The sequence below is a fragment of the Coccinella septempunctata genome, chromosome 5 (genome assembly GCF_907165205.1).
Source record: "Coccinella septempunctata chromosome 5, icCocSept1.1, whole genome shotgun sequence".
Classification (NCBI taxonomy): Eukaryota; Metazoa; Arthropoda; class Insecta; order Coleoptera; family Coccinellidae; genus Coccinella; species Coccinella septempunctata.
The window spans coordinates 37,661,400-37,680,555 of NC_058193.1; the positions used below are offsets into that span (position 1 = coordinate 37,661,400).

Sequence of the window (19,156 nt, forward strand, 5' to 3'; positions counted from 1 at the left end):
TTTTGACACAACAAAGATGCATAGAAATAATTGGACCTCATGAAAAATTAAAAGTGCCATTATTGAAAGCCGCTAAACCTTCCTAACACGCATATTATAATTCAACCAAGTTATATGCTCAATCCTTCTTCATTGAAGCTATGTGAGGTCTCTCTCAAGTTTACCTTCAAAAGGTTTTCTTCTCATGGAGCATAATAATAAAAATCTATGGTTTTGTATCTCAGACAGAAGAAGAAGAACATGGGCCTACATCTTCTGATCTCACTCTATTATTTCAAGGCATTTAAGATTGTCCAGAAACTACCCACACCTTAGAATTTAGATCGACAGAACTGAAAATCGAGCATCCTGTTGTTTTCCCTCCAAAGAGACTGGGCCACAGAACATGTGTACCCATAGAGACTCCTGAGACCATTGTGGTCATAGATTTCAGACGATCCCAACCTAAAATTTAACGATTGATTCCTTTTTTTGGTGACCTATAGATATTCTGACAACAATTTTTTCGCCAAGCTTTTTTTCTAAACATCCTATAGGATTTTTTCCTTCATGAAAAGTGGTTTCCGCGTAGCTATGTACCCCCGAGAAGACTAAATTTCTTCACTAAGTATAGAAGTCCCTCTCACAACAACAACAACAAAACTATTAGTATCGCATGTATTCGGCCAGGAATTAAATAGACTACTCTATTCGGGAATTTATTTCTTTTGCATTTTTCTCCACAAACACAAAAATCCGATCACATAAAAGACGATACAGAGGGCAATCATAGCAAACAGATTCTTTGTTAGGTTGTCCTCGGAAAAGCTGAACTTTTCCAAAACCTGGTGACCATCTGATAGGCATGGCATTCCTTGGAAGTTCGCATCGCACGCTAAAATAACGGAGAATCAGTATGAGGAAAGGATGTGGAAACATCGGTATAGCTCACTTATATTCTTCACATCGCTCCATTGTACTATCGTGATGACCTCGTAGGAATACATCATCCAAGACAGATATTTTGTCCAGGATATGATGGAAGACAAGGTGCTGTGGAAATTTTGAAAAAAGTCAACAAGTCAACGAATAAAACTGAAGACATAGACTCAGGAGTCGATATTTTCAAGTAATTTTACCTCAAATTTATGAATATTCCACAAGTAACCATCATAATACAGTCGAACGGTATCAAATACTGCATCGCGAGAGCAGATGTATCAAAAGCACTAGAGAAAAATATACCTAGAAGAATACCATCAGTTTTTTGACGGAGAAACGCAAGTTATACAAACCACAAGCGCATGAGACGTTCATAGTCAATACGGCAGCCAGAACTGTGAAAAAGAACGAGTAAAAGTTGGCTTGAAGTCCTGCTAACCAATAAGCAATAAGAATGTATACGATTGGTTCAATCAGCAATCCTGGTACCTGAAAATATACCAAACGAATGGACCGAGTACCTATATTGTCATAGTACTAGATTCTCAATGCGACGATGTGCCCAACTAAACGGGCAACGTCCAATAATCATCCCTTTTTAGTATTTCAGAAACGGAGGGTTCTCCTGTAAGCATTGAAACTGAGCCAATCAGAAATCCGGAACGAGAATACCCTACGAATTTTCTGTGTATGTGTATGAGCGTCTTTTCTATCAGAAGTTTAAGTTGAAATTTGGTTCACATAATATAGTTAGAGGATTTGAGCATGTATAATCACAGTGGAAAGAACTGATTTCCAGAAGAATTTTTGAGGAAAATATTTTATAACTTGTCATGTGTGTTAAATATCAAACGAAAGAGGTCCATACGAAATACAAATGAAATTTTCAATTTCTATGTCGATAGTTGTGCTGTCATTGAAGAAGTTTGTAATTATATCAACTCTATGACAAGATTCAATATTTTCTCTTTCAGTAGAGTATTTTTATTCTATGAATAATTTCTAACTTTAGTTTTCTAACAGTTTTTCTATGATGAAACCGTCAGTAAAATTGCGTCCATCGATCGAATATTTCTTTCCTTTCAAACATAATACCGAATTGTTATTACCATTCTGTGATCACTCAAAAAAATGTCACAAAAAATCGACAGTGACGTTTTTCGATCGGTGTTATTCTTGAAAACGATTTCAAATTCTCAGTTGATATGTTGTCAGAAACCGATTGTGAAACCATAAGGGCAGGAAAAATAGAAAATGACGGTAAAAACCCAGAAAACCCTTACTCCTCCAAAGACGAAAACTCCAAAGAAACAAAAGGTGATATCGAATCTTGCGTGTCCATGAATATCAATCGTCATTCATCCAAACGCGACATAACCAAAGATATATCTCTTCCTTTGGATAGGAAATTCTTCGAGAAACACTCCGATCCAAAAGAAAACATAGACGCGGCCCGGGAACTGAAACTGAGTGAAAAAGATCTCGTTCACATCATACAGATCCTTCGGGGGCCAACCAACAAGAAAAAAATAAAAGTCGAGGAGGTTTTCGAGATAGAAAATAAGGATAAACCGGTGCGAAAAAAACGTCCGGAGCAGAAGAAACAAAAATGTGACAATAACACCAACGATAACAGATTCGCCTCTTCTTCTGGCGTTTCAACATCGAAATACACGAGGAAAACTGCAGAAAAAATTCCAGTCACTTCCAAATCCCACCCAAACTCCCGCATACGTCAAGAGAGGAAACCTAACCCGACCAAGAACGAGAAGAGTGGTCCTAAGCCCTCAACGGAGAATTTTCCGCACTCTCAAACCGAAGCGAACGTAATTAAGAAAAGCAAAATCCGACCATACATGTTGGACGCGAAATCCCGAAGGGAGATCAGAGATTACGAACAATACTTGAACAGGAAAAACTCCATGCTCCTCCGTAAAAATCCATCTTGCATCTGTTACGAGAAGGTATCGGCAAAAACGAACAAGCAATCTTTCGAGGTTAAATACATATCTTCCGCTTTCGTCCGAACATCTGACCTGTCACTCGCGGATAGTGATCAAGCGTCCGAAGAATCCTTGAGTAGTTCAGGGGTTATGGAGAAATTCCAAACGGAACCCAGGATAAAAAACAAGAGTTTGTTCAAGGCGAAAGGTAAGGACCGAGATTCCAATAAGGAAGGTTATTTGGGAGGTAAAGAGAGAGAACTTTACGAATTCTTCGAGGAATATCCTAAATTGATGTCCAGCAACAAGCAAAAGCCGGAATCTCACTCGATTTTCGAAAAACTCAAAGGGGACGAGAGGGATTTGCCTGGAATTTACACGCGCTTCGTGAGAAGAAGCAAGGGAGTCTACAAGAGAAACTCCGAGATCACCAACAGAAGTTTCTGCTCCACCAGGCTGGAGAACGAATTCAACGTGAACAACGAATTAGAAGACCACATAATGGGCGAGCTGATCAAGGAGAAACCCCTCAACAATAAGCTCCTCGAGTTGATCAACAAGAATCCCCTCAAATTAGAGAAGAAATTCAAGGACAACGTTCGGAACAAGAAACCCCCAAACAAAAAAGAAAAAATCCAAGATATAACCATAACAATAGAACCAAAGAAAGAGGAAACGATCGCCAACAAAAAGAAAATAAGGATGACCGATACCAAATCCTTGGACCGGAAGAGATCGAAAGAATCTGGATCGACACAGACCACCAAGAAGATAAGCGTCAAGAAACAACCGAAAAAAAGTTTTAAAAATAGTCAAGTGAAAGTGAACGTAAGCGATCACATAATCGATAAAAGTTACGAACAGAAAACTTCCCCGGCAATTTTGAATAACGATCCTATCAAAGAGAATTTGAATATGTCGCCGACGACGGCCATCACCATGATGGTTTTGGCTGCAGATAAGGTGCTGGCCGGAAAAACGGAGTTTTTCGGGAAAATTAAGGCTGAGAACGAGAGTAAAAGTTGAGAGTATCCGCTTTTTTCAGTATTGTCCAATGAATGGTCTGAGCACTATAAATATAGAGTTCATTTTTGTATTGAGTACCTTCAGCTGTGAAACTACGTTATTTTAATAGATATTATTGGTTCATCTTCATTCATTTGGTGAGGATGATTTTTTTCCGTTTATTTGATGGTGAAACGGAATTCTTATAAGATAACCGAGTCTTTTTTTCGAAACTAAAACAGACATTTTGATGTTCAAACTCTCTCATAAGTTTCTGCTGAATTTTTCAAATTTGTTAAATTGATATGCGATAACGGAATTCTTAGGGGTGTGCTTTATTAATTTTTCAATGCGGTCCTTCGAAAGCTCTGTGGAACTGATTCGACTCATCTCTGATAACCTCCAAGGAGCCTCCGTGGCGCAATCGGCTAGCGCGTTCGGCTGTTAACCGAAAGGTTGGTGGTTCGAGCCCACCCGGGGGCGAAACTTTTTCGCTCCAAGTTTTCCTTACCGTTGCCAAAATTTTTGACACGTAGTAGGTCGATAGGGCGTACAATCCTGACTGATATTCCCTGATACACAGTGCGTGATCTCTCGGGAATGTTTCAAGGACGGAGTACATTGGGGAAAATGTATTTTCCGATATCAAGAGGAAGGCCATACCCTGAACTGCCTGGATTCCGTCTTGCGATTGAGGGTCTACGTTGGAATAGCACAGGCCCACCATCAGGCCAATACCCTGCAAAAATATGATTAGTTCTCATCTCATTTCACATCATCAGGTTTAAAAGGTAATATCGTAAGTTTGGACATATGGTAACAACATAAAAATTTCTTGTCACTACGTATCGGCATCACATTTTTTCTCTTTTTAATACGAAAAAACCTGCAGAAAGAATTTTACCGATTTTGTATCCGAATGCTGGTGGTAATATTGAGAAAAATAGTAGCTCTGTGACGACTCTTGACAAAGGGGCGCATCTATCAGTATATCAAGGTTTTACCACCGACTTATATGTCTATAAAGGCGGCTGTGGTTCTACAGACGACATGTGTAGAATCTACCTACCTGACGACAGGTGGCGCACTCACCTGTATAGGCCTACAGTGACTCTAACAAGAGAGAGTCACTGTATATAGGCCTTCAGTGACTCTAACAAGACACTGGGAACAATTGTGGTCAAGAAAACGTCAAGACAAGTTTTTTTTTGACTTTTTCGGAAGACAATACAAGAAACTTGTCATCAAGACAAGAATTCTTGTCTAATCGACCCTATATATAGGCCTGTCTACAGACTATGCTTGGATATAGGTAGATACCTCGAAATAAGATGAAAAGTTCCTGAAGAGTCATGCTCGGAAACGTTCCGTTGAAGAGTTACGTTGCTTCAAAGATGAAGACTTCAATAAATCCATAACCAAGTCTTCATCTTTGCAGCAACGTAACTCTTCAACAAAGAAATCCCAAACATGCCTCCATGGTAAACTTTAGTCTTATTTTAAGGTTCTAAACCTATATCCAACTTTATTCCCAGTGTAATGATAGTTTTAGTGTCTGGAAATATAATGTAAGGAAGGTTTTAGCGGCATGCAGACAGGAATTGAATTCTGAAAAAAGTACCACCCAGAGCAGGATTCGAACCTACGACCCATGTGAGGATCCATGGATCCTCACGTCATCCCGGGTAGCTCAGTTGGGAGAGTACCTGACCGGTAATCGGGGGGTCGTAGGTTCAAATCCTGCACTGGGTGGTACTTTTTTCAGAATTCAATTCCTGTCTGCATGCCGCTAAAACCTTCCTTACATTTTATTCCCAGTTATCCTGGGACACCCTGTATAGGAAATCTTTCGAACCCCTTTCCTAATTGTCCTGAAATTCCGAAAGAGACAAACCAACGACCAAAGTGTGTCTATTAACAGAGTACACGATCTTTATCGGGTCACCAAGCCGACAACGAACGTTGCCTAAAATCGGTAACAGGCATAATTAAGCAACTTTATTGGTGCCTCCAATCTGCATAATTCCCATTGATCTCCGAATGCGTGCCTCAGAAAAATGAATCATTTCGGGCATCGCCTCCTCGTTTCAGAAGCTCTCAAATTGCGTGACTGCGAAACTTCCTATTGTTTCGTATCGTTCATTCTAAACTGAAAAAGGAACCTGATGAATTATTATTCGTAATTATTTCGGCGAATGTTTTCGAGCAAACTTGCCACGAACTTTGTTAATATTCGCCGGCGATGCGATTTCAAAAAGGCAATTTCAATTTATGGACGGAAAAAAAACTTCGAGGTCTGAACGAACGCAATATCACCATAATATTTATCACTGACGATCTTGGAGACGTAAATAGAAGACTACAATAGGCATCGCGAGGCTCAGATTAAGGAAAAACAACATAGGAGAATAGGAGAAAAATAATTCAAAACAAAGAATCGAAACCAATAGAGAAAAAAAGAAAAAAAGCATGAGAAGAGAAGGAGACAAATTTAAGACGAGAAAAGAAGGACTGAAATATAAAAAGAAGGGAAAAGAAAACAGAAGAGAAAGGAAAAAAGAGAAGATAATGTAAAGAAGATAAGAGGAAAGAACAGGAGTAATGAGGAGAGTGGCAGTGGCTGGAAGAGCTTGAACAGTGACGCAACATCTAAAATATCTGAGCGCGGAAACTTTTGATAAAAATTGGTTTACATAGAAAAATAATATCTTTTCACATCATTTTTTTTCTATTCTTATATCTCTGGAAACAAAAAATCAACCACATTACACCCTTTCCTTCTTCTGAAGAGGATTTTTTCGTTTTGCAGCATTCCTCCCATTCAAAACCCTATCCCCACGAATAAATAATCCATCTCACCACTTTCTGCATAATCCCAAGGATCTGAATGGTCGGGTCCCTCAAAATGTCCAGGAACCAGCGATAAATCAAAAAATAAAGTTTCGTCAGGCATCGGGCCTCTTTGCTGCAAATTAATTTATTACCAAATTGCGTTCTGGTCTCTCTTTTTGTCCCGTTTCACTTACAACTTGGAACGAACTTCGAACTCGTTAAACTGGAAAAGAAGAATAATTATTATTATTCAAATGAGACCCGTAACTTTATAAGTCCATAAAGTCATGCATAAAATTATGACATTCGAAGAGGTCTCTCGATCTCGTGGAACATGAACACTTTTATCGCTCTTGAAAGTCTTGCCCTGGAGAGAACCCTCCAAATTTGGATAACCTAGCGCTTTTTAAAGAGCCCCGGTCTAAAATCCAAGTAGAATTCAATTCCACAAGTGACCATTGATAAAATGACAAATGACATATGACAAATGACAAATGACATTTGACGTAAGTCAACTAAATTGACTCACCTTTCCAGCTCTCCCCATATGGAATTCGTACTGGATAACAACGTCCACTTCCTTGGCACAATCGCTCACTGAAAAATTATCGCAGATTTTCTTGACAACGTTCTTACTATTCTCTTCGAATCCATGCGGGGTAGCCAGGATCTTAATGAAATAATCAGCTGGATTGTGTGTCGGCGGACATGGATACCCCATCCTGAAAAGTTCGAACTCAGTTATTCCCTCAAACAGAGGATGATACGTAACTCACAAATTGAAAAAATTCAAGGCTCCCGATCTCGAGCCCATGTAGGCTATTCGTCCTTCGGCCAAGAGAATGATCTGGCTGAACATGGCGAAAATTTCGGATGACGGTTGATGGATGGTGCATAGTATGGTTTTTCCAGCTGTAGCCATCAGGTTCATCATGGAAACCAAGTTTTGGGCTGAGTATGAGTCCAGACCTGTTGTGGGCTCATCGCAGAATAAGATTGGGGGATCGGTTAAAAGCTGAAAGGTGCGGTGTTAGCAGCGATATAGAAAAAACTGACACAAGTTACCAGATTTTCCCTATTATATTTCCTTTCATTTGTCACTGTGTCGTAAATTTCAAACGAAAGAAAAATCAAGACCTGAACAAAACTTCGAACTATCAAAAAGACAAGTGCTCTCAACATGAAGAGACTACTAAAATTTTTCAGGTGCCAACTCACCTCTGTTGCGAATGACAATCTCTTTTTTTCTCCCCCAGACAGTGTCTTGTTGCTTCCAATCGCCCCAATCCTGGTATGCAAACAATGATAAAGTCCCAAATCCTTCAGAATCTTGTGAATCTTCAATTGCCTATCTTGAACGGAAAATCTCCTGTCCAATTTAAGATGAGACTGAAACATAAACTTTCATTTTCTCAATGTTCAGACCTCTCACCCATTTACCATTATGTTCATGTGTTCCCACACAGTCAAGGAACCAACGAATATATCTTCCTGATACATGCAGCCACTGATATGTTTCATGTAATCTCCCAGCTGTCTTCCATTTACCAGGATATCACCTTCGACAGTGATTTCTCCTGAAGAATGGATCAGAGACGTTAAATTCTACCTCAAATCTCAAGATTAAAAGAAGAATTTACCTGAATTTCTGTGAGCTAGAGCCATCATGAGGGTGCTTTTTCCTGAACCGCTGAAATTTGCAGGTTGTTGAAAAATATATATGAATACAAACAACTCACCTGGCCCCCATCAATGCAACTAAACTGCCAGATTTCACTGCTCCGTTCACTATGGAAAAGGATAGAAAAATAATATTCAAACCATTTTTATCTTGTTTTGTATGAATAAATTTTTTAATTATGCAAGCTATAAGCTTTTCTTCGATTAAAAGATTATATAAACTGCTCGAGAAAAGTTGAGGATATTGTTCATAAAAGGATAGGTGAATTATCTTTCTTCACTTTGAAACTCACCCCCATTAATAATCCTCTTATATTTGTATTCACCCTTTTCCCTCAATGTCGTATAAACGCTCAAGTCATTCCAGGACAACGTGACTCCTTCTTCTGTGGGCGACCATCTTGTGTAGGATCTCGTGCGCAATTTGAAGGACTCAGAGAATTTCGAGCTCTCGCTTAATTCCTAAAACAATCATCCCTCAAAATAATTAAATTCAATGGTACTTGCTCCATTTCCCAAGTCATAAAATTATCTTAAAGTAATGCACAACATTTCCAAAGAAAGAAAGATTGAGATATAAGACGACAAACGGCATTACAATAACAAAACTACAAAGTAAGAAAAAAAGAATAATTTTATGCTCACCTCATAATCAGCCCTCTGCGATAACATTACGAAAACAGTACTTGAGAGATAATATTCACGGAAACCAACTGTGAAGGGTTGTTGTTGTTAAGGAATGAGGGATACAACACAAACTGATGAAATTCGAGCGAGGATTAGATCGAATTGATAAACGAAACCTTAGACATAAAACAGAAAGATCCATTTCCTGGTTTACATGGGGGAACGTCACACCTCACCTGAGGCCTATGCATGATTTCATATGATTATGAACTCGATCAACCGAAAAGTGTTGTTTCATGTTACACCATGTAAAAGCCGATTCTTGAGTCTATAATTTCGACAAAAAACAATAACGGAATTGGATAAGTATATCGGTATCTGAATGAAGGTTCTCTTTTGTTCCACACTATGTACCTATAGTAGGACATGAAGGGAATTTGATTTTCACAGCTGAAATTCATTCTGAGGCTTGAGTCGATCAATGAAATACGTTCTCCGAAGATTCTGAAGAAGCGTTATTTTGCAAATAAAACCGAATTTGAAAATGCTGATTTTTCGGGTCAAAAATGAGCAAGGAGTTAGACCCCCTAAAATAACCTATTTGTTTTGTATCTAGTCACAACATTTGTCACGGTAGCAGAAACTGAGATGAGGATGTAAAATATCAAAATCAATATTTCATGGAATAAGTAGGGTATAGTTATAATTGCCAGGATGATGTGTGAAAAAACAATAATAACAGTAAAAACATCAAACAACAAAAATAATAAGCAATCAAAATCCATTTATTATCCAGTTACAAAATATAGTTTAATAAAAGTTTAACCGTCATAATTGTAAGCCTTGTACAATAGAATTAGGAAAGCAATAGTCCTACTTGCGAGACACAAAACCAACAACATGGAAACTGCAATGAAAAATTGCATCCGGGGCTGAAAATAATCATAGTATCAGAATTTATCAGTAACTTTAAAAAATCGAACTGAGAAAAAATTCAAAATTTATTCAGTATTTCCATTCAACAAACTATTTCTAAAGAGATTCACGATACTACCGAAATCCGAGCCTGCAGACTTATATCCTCATATTATTTGTATTGCGTATGTAAAGCTTTATCTTATCTAGTCTCTGCAACCTGTTGATCAAAACTGCTGCATTGATCAACTGGCTCGTTGGTCTAGGGGTATGATTTCCGCTTAGGGTGCGGGAGGTCCCGGGTTCAAATCCCGGACGAGCCCAAAACTTTTTGCTACGATAATATTTTCAGAAATAAGAAAATTTAAAAAAATTCTCCCACACTTGTCTTCTATATCTAGACAAACGATATCTTCTTTTTTTATAGATTCTCACCTAAAAATGAGTACGTTATTCCTCAATGTCTTCAACAAAATATATTTGGGCTCGTCCGGGATTTGAACCCGGGACCTCCCGCACCCTAAGCGGAAATCATACCCCTAGACCAACGAGCCATTGATACAAAATTGTTAATGACACATTGACAATTGACGTATTGACATATATTTTTAAGATTAACCTCAAATTTCGAAAAATATCCGTACAGAATGAAGATGAAGGCCCGAATGTTTCAAAAACTGTCGTGAAACACGAAAAAACGTGGAAGTATTTTCCTTTCTTAATTTCTCAATGTTCGATGTTTTATAAAAATTCAAAATAAAGCTTTCAAAAACAAAAAATAGTATTCTTACAGGGCCGATAGAAGGTCCGGCAACCCCATATTCTTCCAGAACCTGATATCCGTTCCTCATGCAATCGCTTAGTTGCTCAGTGCAACTAATATTCCTTATATTGGACCACTGGTTGATCAACAGAGCCTCATTGGCCCATTTGAACCACGACAAATCCGAAAACCAAGTGATATAGAAAGGTATGGACCTGAAAGATCGAGAACTGTCTTATCGTCTGCTCAAATTAATTTCAAGATGGAGATTCACCTTATATCCAAGAAATATCCACCCAATATCAAGAAAGGTGTTACGACAGCACCAACCAATTGTTGCGCTATATGCACGTTGGGGGTCGACACCGACAATATATACCCTAAAATGGCGAAAAGAATAAAAAAATGCCTTCATCCAAACCGAAAATGAATCCTACCTACTCCTAAAACCGTGTAAGTCACCAGCAACGTGATCCCAATGGTCGTTAGGAACCTCCAAATTGTAGGGTTCATGCCTATGAATATGTAACAGGTTCCTGTGAACATCACGTTCAAGAAACTGAACCAGGGGATGTCCGCGATTGATTTCGACAAAAAGTATACATCTGTCCGATACATCCCGTTCTTGTGTTCCCTCAGAAAGAGAGGTAGCTCCGAGCAGAAAGTCTAAAAAAATTGTGAAGTCAACCTCCAATATCATTTGATTCATGAACAACTTAAACCAACCCTGAAGATTCGCCTGCATTGACTTAATAATACCTCAGAATGTTTAGCATTGTATGAATGCCAAAACAAGGTTAAAAATGGTGCACCTTAACTTACCACAATCACCCCTGAAAGATTCTTGAATGTAGAATTGGTTAAAAAGAGAAACATGGCACCGCAAATGTTCTGAACTCCCTCTGTATTCAAAGTTTGATCGTAATAGAGAGCACTTATCAAAATGGTCACACTCTGAAATATCCAAGAAGAAATCATAAAAATCAAGAAGTCCCACGGTCATCTCACCAAGTAAGACAAGAATTTCAGCCTTGTGATCTTCTTATTTTTCCTTATACCCAGCCAACATCTCCAAAGCACTGCTTGGAACTGTTCATACCATCCCACTTTATATGGGCTGATAGGAGAAGATCTGATTTCCCACTGTTCGCCGCTTGGTTCATGTGTCTGAAAATTTCGAGTATTCAAATAGGCCTGCACTGGCAAAGAAGACGCGAAATACCAGAGATCTGCAAGCTTTCCTCAATTTTATGCCTCCGGAAGATTTTTCGAACGCGTCTGATATACAATTGACATTCTTTTTACAGTGATCCTCTTTGCCGGGTATTATGGACAAAATTTGGATGTAGTAATCTGCCGGGCTGAAGTTGACGGGACAAGGTGCCTTCAATCTGCAAGAATTCTTTTGAAAATGAAGTTTTTTCGATAAAATAAACGTAGGTTAGTCGGAAAATTTTTTTTCTCAGAGCTACCATGCGTGAAAACAGATAATCTATACTGTGTTGAGATGAGATATAAAGAAGCTGAGTTTTCAGCACATTGCACTTAGAAAATCGGATAACTTCCAATGCGATCATCATCTGTTGAGATTTTAGGAAATATATAGAAAAAATTATGCCTAATTTTCCCACTAGCCCATAAGATAAGTTGTTCTGCCGATTCTCACTTGGTGAAGAAGTCCTCAGCCTCCCTTTGCGTTCCTAAAAACGCAGTTCTTCCTTCTGCCATCAGGCAAATCTTGTCGAATAGAGCGAACAGTTCCGAAGATGGCTGATGAACTGTGCAAATCACAGTTCTGCCACTTATGGCCAAGGTTTTCAATGTTTGCATGACGTTCAAAGCCATGAACGAATCCAAACCTGTGGTTGGTTCGTCGCAAAAAAGTAGAGAGGGGTTCATCAGCAGTTCTGAAGCTAGGGCCAACCTGAAAGCAGTTGTCGGTGATAATTGGGGTTGAAATTAGTTTGGTTACGTACCTTTTGCGTTCTCCGCCAGAAATTCCTTTTATCACTCCTGGCAAACCGATAACAACGTTTTGGCATTTGGTGAGAGAGAGCTGGAAAATGCACGAGAACAATAGAATATTCAAGGCCTTCAGAAAAGATCCCCTGGTGATACAGAAGATTGAGATCTAACCTACCTGATTGAGTAATTCTTCGATACGTAGTAGCTTATCCTCATAGGTGAAGCAACTGTCCATTCTCAGCCTCGCCTAAAAGAGTCAACAAGTTGAAAAAAACGTTTATTTATTCGTATTTGTAAGTCTAAAATACAGTCTGCATTCATTTCGACCGAAACAGATTCTAGATTTTAAGGGCAGTAGATCTAATGTATGTACTTCCAGAGTTCTCATAAACTCCAATTCTGTCGCCAGGTTATCTGGTCTAGGGATAGTAAGCATCTCTTGCCAACCCCGATACTACTTGGTTTGATAACTTTAATCATTCTTTAGGGTCTTTAGCACTACTCTATTCGAATACCTGAAATATCATGTGCTCCCTGACTGTCAAACATGGCACAAACAGATCATCCTGTTGGACATAAGCCGATTGTCCTGCTAGTTCTGTCTGATTCACCGGAACATCGTTAATTCTCACCAATCCGGAGATCTTGAGGGTTCTTATGTTTCTGAAAGTCACGCAGTTGAGGAGGGTGGTTTTGCCAGCTCCGCTGGAACCCATCAAGACAAACAGTTCCCCTGGATGTGCAATTCCGCTCACTGAAAACAACGACAGTGATAATACTCCAAATATTGGATTAAAGACTGCTTAGGTTGTTGAAGATGTTACTAGGATATTTATCGTACCGTTTTTCAAGATCATCTTGTTCCTCTGTCTCTCACCAGCTGAACACCAGCACATGAGTCTATGCGGATGTTCAGTTTCTTCATGTATGCTGTGGGCTGTTATGTCATACCAACTGAAGGTGATGGGCTTCTTTACGGGAATCAGTTCGTTGGTTTTCTGTACCATCTCTTCCTTCCATTCTGATAGATTTTGATCTATAACCTCGCTCGGATTATAATCTTCCTACGGTCGAAATTGATCACATTATATTAAGAGGAATTGTACAGGTGATGCACTGTTTTTAAAAGTAGGTACTCGAAGAATTGAACTCTTCTAAACAAAAAACTTTGAGGAAAGAGAGGCATATTTTGATCCAGGTTTAACTTTTCAAGCTTACTTCCTCCAGCATCCAGTGACACAACATAACATAGATTTTTTCAACCTGTGTTTTTACACTTTCATACTAGATTGCAGTGATGGAAAAAAGACAATTATTTCATTTCGTTTCAATAATTTTCTAAAATTCCAATGATAGAATATGTAAAAACTCTACATGGCAAACAATATAATTCATTTTTGTCGATTCAAGAAATAGTTTGACAGTAAATGATTTCCAATGATGAAAAAAATGCTAGTCAATTTTTTCTGTCATAATAATCAGATCAAAGAAGTATGTGTGTCACTCTCCCTACATTCCACATTCAAAATCTTCAAACGCTGATTGAATGAATTGAGGAAAACAAAATTTATGAGTGTTTTAGTTAACCTAGCTCTGAAAAAGTGTGAGAAAACTCAGAAATTAGTTAGAGAGGTTTTTTAGTAGAAGAGTCCTAGGTATAAACATAGTTCATACTTGGTTTATTCCCAGAAGACATTGATATTGATGAATAACTCAAATATGCTGCGATATGGATCGAAAAATCCTGAAAAATGTACCTATACTTACCGTTCTATCGGTTCTATCGGTTCTATCCGACCTATACGACTCGATACTCATTTTTGAACACAAAAATCGATTTGCAACAGACTTATTTCTATACACGGACTACCCGTCTAACGATCACATTTGCACGGTAATTGGAAATGACTTTTTTCCCTATGTCGTTATCATTCAAAACAAATTGGACCCACATATTGTGGATCAAGGAAGGAAACTTATCGTGGAAAGTTTTCTTTTCACTGAAGACCCAACAGGAAATCGATTTCAAGTCGATAAAATGGGGAGTTCGAACCGAATTCGATTAATTTACAGTAGGAGCGATAAATTATAAAAAAAAAAGACATACGCTTGTCGAAAATTGACGTTCGAAAAATTCCCAAAAAGATGGAGACAGTTAAAAATTCCTCAAGACCGAACGGTTGTACCGAGATGGATGAAATTAAATTCTCAGATTTATTACTAGAAAAGTTGCTCTTTCAGAATATGTATCACATTTAGATCTACGATAATTTTTCTGGAAGATACGAGACTCGGAAGTTGACCTTCGAAAAATTCCCAAAGACCGAACGGTTGCTTCGAGATCGCTGTACTTTTCATATTTATCACTAGAAGGGTTGCTCCTTCGGAATGTGTATCACAAATAAAAAAAATCGAGTATCCATTTGAAAAAAGAAACAGACTTTCTGACCCAGAATTTTTTCACTAATTCTTTGTGAATTATAAAACTTTTGTACATTTTTTTTCGTCACAGTGACAAAAATAATTGAAGGTGGGGAAGGAGGCAAATAAATCGTCCTCTACTTCAGAAGAGAGAAATTCAGTACAATTCATTTTTTCTAAGTCGTATTGGGAAAAACCTGCGGCTTCGTAGAATTTTCATGGCCCTCGTCCGGAAATACACATTCGAGTGAAATACACGTAGATATAGAAAGGAGAAATTTGAGACGATCGTTGAACTAAGGTCTCTCAGTAATACCAGTAACATTATCGATCCACAAGAAGAGGTATCACTTTCAGTGATATTCTGAACCACTTTACAGTTCACATGCTCAAATCGAACATAGCAACCTGAATTTTCACATTTTACATAATGAGATAGCATATCCAAAAGGTCAAATTCGGTATTGATGAGTTGGTGTGATTCTGTGATTTTTCTCTGGACCGATGGAAACCCAAACTCTCATCGACTTCAAGAGCAAACCAGGGTGCTCTAGTGAGAAGGTAAGTCAAACTCAAGTTCTCCATGATGAAATTAAAAATATCAAGTTTATTTGAATCGATGCGTTCTCTCAATGCTACTAATTGAATAATGATATGTGTGCACTTGCAGTAGCTTTTCTACTCTACAGGATAATTGAATTTCTGTCTATTTATTAGCATGATTGAAAACTGTATTATTGTTGCGCTTTTCAGGATGATTACAGCCGTGTAGAAGCTGGGTCTTTACAGACAGAGTCTTGGAGAATGGATTATGGCTCCTGTAGACCTCATTGTTCGTTACCACCCAAAAGTCAGCTAGTATTCAAATGGTGCGATATCAACGCCTACGGTGAGCAAAAAAACCCATCGGAACAGATGACATTCAGTAGATATCTGAGTAGAAGAAGCAAGATCAAGAAGCATATACTGAAAAATGGTGAGTAGATTCAACGTAGAAGTGATTGAAATGAATTCCTGGACATTAATACTCCATTAAATCCATCATACACGTTTTTTCTTCTGCACAACCTTCTATTTTCCATAGTGAATGGAGTGGCCTATCCAGGAGAGCTGCTGGTACTTATGGGATCAAGCGGTGCCGGCAAAACTACCCTTCTGAACTGCATGACCTTCAGAAATGTGAAATCCCTAGATATAACTGGTCAGATATGCATAAATAATGAACCAGTAACGCAGTCTCAATTAGCGGCCCATTCTGCGTACATTCAACAGGACGACATGTTCATCGGCTGGTTGACTGTGAGGGAACATCTCATTTTTCAGGTGATTATTCATGGTTTGTCCAACCTAAACACCTATAGTCATTAAACATTAATTTCCCTAGGCCTTAGTACGCATGGATACCAGTTATACCTACGAAGAAAGAGTTCATCGAGTGGACAACGTCATAGGGGAGGTTATGAATAAAATTTCCAGTTGTCCCTCCTGATACTGATATTCGGGTTGTTTTATAGCTCTCCCTGAAGAAATGTCGAGATACGCAGATCGGATATCCTGGCGTGACCAAGGGAATTTCTGGGGGTGAAAGGAAACGATTGGCTCTTGCCGCAGAACTGCTGACAGATCCATCCCTGCTCTTCTGTGACGAGCCAACATCAGGCCTTGATTCGTTCATGTCGTTGAACGTAGTGCAAATGCTCAAAACGATGGCGAAAACTGGGAGAACAGTGATTTGCACACTCCATCAACCCTCTTCTGAGCTCTTCCAGATGTTCGATAAAATATGCTTCCTGGCCGAAGGCAGGGTAGCTTTTCTTGGCGATTCTACGGAAGCCAATTCTTTTTTCGAAAGGTACGTTGAAAACGAAATCACCAGATGATCTATAGGTAGTTTCCCTGAAGACATTTGGTGGTAATCGAATCAAATGAACCATATCAAAATCATCTTTTTCCAGAGTTAGAGCTCCATGTCCCGTCAATTTCAATCCTGCAGACTACTACATCCAGTTATTGTCAATAATACCAGGAAGGGAAGAGTCTTGCAGGCAAGCAGTGAAAACCATTTGTGATTCCTTCGAAACGTCCGAATTTGGACAAAGGATATTAAGAGAAACATCTCTACCAGTAAGATCCCCATCTAACTTCCTTCCAAATTCTGATTATTCCCATTTTCAGCAGGCAACAGTTTTTGAAAATATCTGGCTGATCACCAAGCACCAAGTTAGTCCATACAAAGCATCCTGGTTCTGCCAATTCAGGGCAGTTTCTTGGAGGTGCTGGTTGTCCATAACGAGGAATCCTCGACTGACCAAAGTTAGATTTCTGCAAGTACTGGTAAGTGAGTTCAACATAAACTGAACGGCATTTTGACACTATTCGTTTTCAGTTCGTCACAGCCCTGCTCAGCCTCTTGTTCTGGCAGCAAAAGTATGATCAATTCGGTGTGCAAAACATCAACGGTGTTTTGTTTCTGTTTCTGACTAACGCGACTTTTCAGAACCTAATTGGTGTGATAGCGGTAAGAAAAAACTCTAATTGCTCCATTTTCGATATTTTTCAAGTGTCTTCTGTTTCTGATGACAGTTATTTTTGTTTAGACCTTTTGTGGGGAGTTGCCCCTTTTTCTCAGGGAGCACAAGAATGGAATGTATAGGTCGGACGTCTATTTTCTATCGAAAATGCTGGCAGACATTCCTAGTTTCACCATATTGAATGTACTGATGACATCGATTTGTTACATTTGCATTGGATTGAACCCTCAGTGGCCGAAAGTTCTGAATGCTGTTGGAATCATGTTGCTGGTGGTATACACCGTAATGAGTGCAGGTGAATAAATTGCAAATGTTTTATGTATAGTGTGGACAGAAAAAGATTGTTTCCCAGTTCAGAAAAATTGAAATTTCATGGGTTCGTTCTTTTTGCATAACAAATATTCAAGATAGAAATATGCAATAGTGTGGGACAACTCAAATATTTAACAGCTGTTTTTATTTCTCCAGGTTATTTTATATCGACAGTAGCGCCCAACATAGCAACTGCCAACAGCATGGTAACAATGGTAGTTACACCATTTCTTATTTTCGGCGGATTTTTCTTGAGTATGAGGTGAGTTTTCACTCGAATCCTGTCGTATATTTTAATTTCCCAAATTTCAAGATCTATACCCTCGTATCTCACTTGGCTGGCGGATTTTTCTTGGTTTAAATATGGAAATTCAGCCCTTCTCATCAATCAATGGACAAATGTGACAAATATTATCTGTAACAACAATACCTCAGCATGCTTGAATAATGGAGAAGTGGTTTTGGAATCTTTAGGTGTTAACGGAGTGAGTAGAAACATATTTTGTGAATTTTCTCCATTTTTTTTCAAATTTGATGAACGGTGCAATTTTTTCATTTAAACATATTTTTCAAGCTGCAGTTTAGTTCGTATTTCCACAAGCATGTTAATTTTTACAGGGTGATTTCCTGCAGTCCATCCTGTGTCTTATTGCTTTGACAGTGCTGTTGCGGGTTGTCTCCTTCATGGTTCTCTTGTACAAAGCGTACCATTTTGAATGAAATAAATATTCGAAAATCACCAAACATGTCCAGACGTCATTGTTAAATAAAGAATATAGAATATGTTGTCTTTCTCTTTCACCTCTTCCTATTCAAGCTACATATCATATTTTCCTTAGATCAAACATGAAAGGTTGAAACTTCCTATCAACTACTATACCTAGATAATGAGTTTTCCATATTTTTCAAAATTTTACCATCTTTTTATATGATGGGTCTAGGTCTACATAAATAGGATGAAAACAAAACAAATGTTAAATTTACGTATAAAAATAATTGGACTGCTTTCAATTAAATGCATATTATAACGATGAACATAACAGTCTTCAAAGTACAGAAAGTTTTCCTATATGTACTCGAAAATGACATTATCAGTCGATGTAATTCTACCAATTTCATAAAAATGAACGTTTAAGCTAACTTATAGACTTCCAAATAGCGGTAAGGGTCAAAAACGTATTATCTTCTATTGTGGTTCACGACAGTCGAATAAAACTTGAGGTTTGTATAATTCCGCATCC

The 19,156-nt window shown here is 38.4% G+C and overlaps 2 protein-coding genes and 3 non-coding genes across 7 annotated transcripts; 3 read left to right on the forward strand and 2 right to left on the reverse strand.

The window, feature by feature from the left end:
- Positions 1–682: 682 nt before the first annotated feature.
- LOC123314133 (ABC transporter G family member 42) lies at positions 683–14,670 on the reverse strand. Its single transcript, XM_044899254.1, has 26 exons — positions 14,419–14,670; positions 13,493–13,715; positions 13,167–13,405; positions 12,827–12,898; positions 12,663–12,742; positions 12,353–12,610; positions 11,909–12,077; positions 11,695–11,853; positions 11,509–11,640; positions 11,124–11,352; positions 10,961–11,066; positions 10,715–10,901; positions 8,675–8,843; positions 8,441–8,489; positions 8,342–8,391; positions 8,142–8,278; positions 7,920–8,090; positions 7,478–7,716; positions 7,231–7,423; positions 6,896–6,924; positions 6,729–6,834; positions 4,381–4,608; positions 1,275–1,410; positions 1,119–1,224; positions 932–1,032; positions 683–874 (listed from the first exon to the last, which is right to left on the reverse strand). Exons 1-26 carry the CDS (start codon positions 14,467–14,469, stop codon positions 699–701), a joined length of 3,795 nt encoding a protein of 1,264 aa, XP_044755189.1. The 5' UTR covers positions 14,470–14,670; the 3' UTR covers positions 683–698.
- Trnan-guu lies at positions 4,279–4,352 on the forward strand. The gene has a single exon. It is a non-coding gene; the product is annotated as a tRNA-Asn (tRNA).
- On the forward strand, positions 10,175–10,246 carry Trnap-agg. The gene has a single exon. It is a non-coding gene; the product is annotated as a tRNA-Pro (tRNA).
- On the reverse strand, positions 10,406–10,477 carry Trnap-agg. The gene has a single exon. It is a non-coding gene; the product is annotated as a tRNA-Pro (tRNA).
- A 599-nt stretch (positions 14,671–15,269) lies between the features above and the next one.
- Positions 15,270–18,698, forward strand: LOC123312900 (protein white-like). Of its 3 annotated transcripts, XM_044897476.1 has the most exons (12): positions 15,270–15,633; positions 15,826–16,048; positions 16,157–16,395; positions 16,457–16,528; positions 16,587–16,924; positions 17,028–17,196; positions 17,248–17,406; positions 17,459–17,590; positions 17,670–17,898; positions 18,072–18,177; positions 18,229–18,400; positions 18,534–18,698. In XM_044897476.1, exons 1-12 carry the CDS (start codon positions 15,577–15,579, stop codon positions 18,633–18,635), a joined length of 1,998 nt encoding a protein of 665 aa, XP_044753411.1. In that variant the 5' UTR covers positions 15,270–15,576; the 3' UTR covers positions 18,636–18,698. The 3 variants fall into 3 exon arrangements, with proteins under 3 accessions (XP_044753411.1, XP_044753410.1, XP_044753409.1); XM_044897475.1 differs by having other exon boundaries at positions 17,251–17,406; positions 18,229–18,698; XM_044897474.1 differs by having other exon boundaries at positions 17,028–17,406; positions 18,229–18,698.
- The last annotated feature ends 458 nt before the right edge of the window (positions 18,699–19,156 follow it).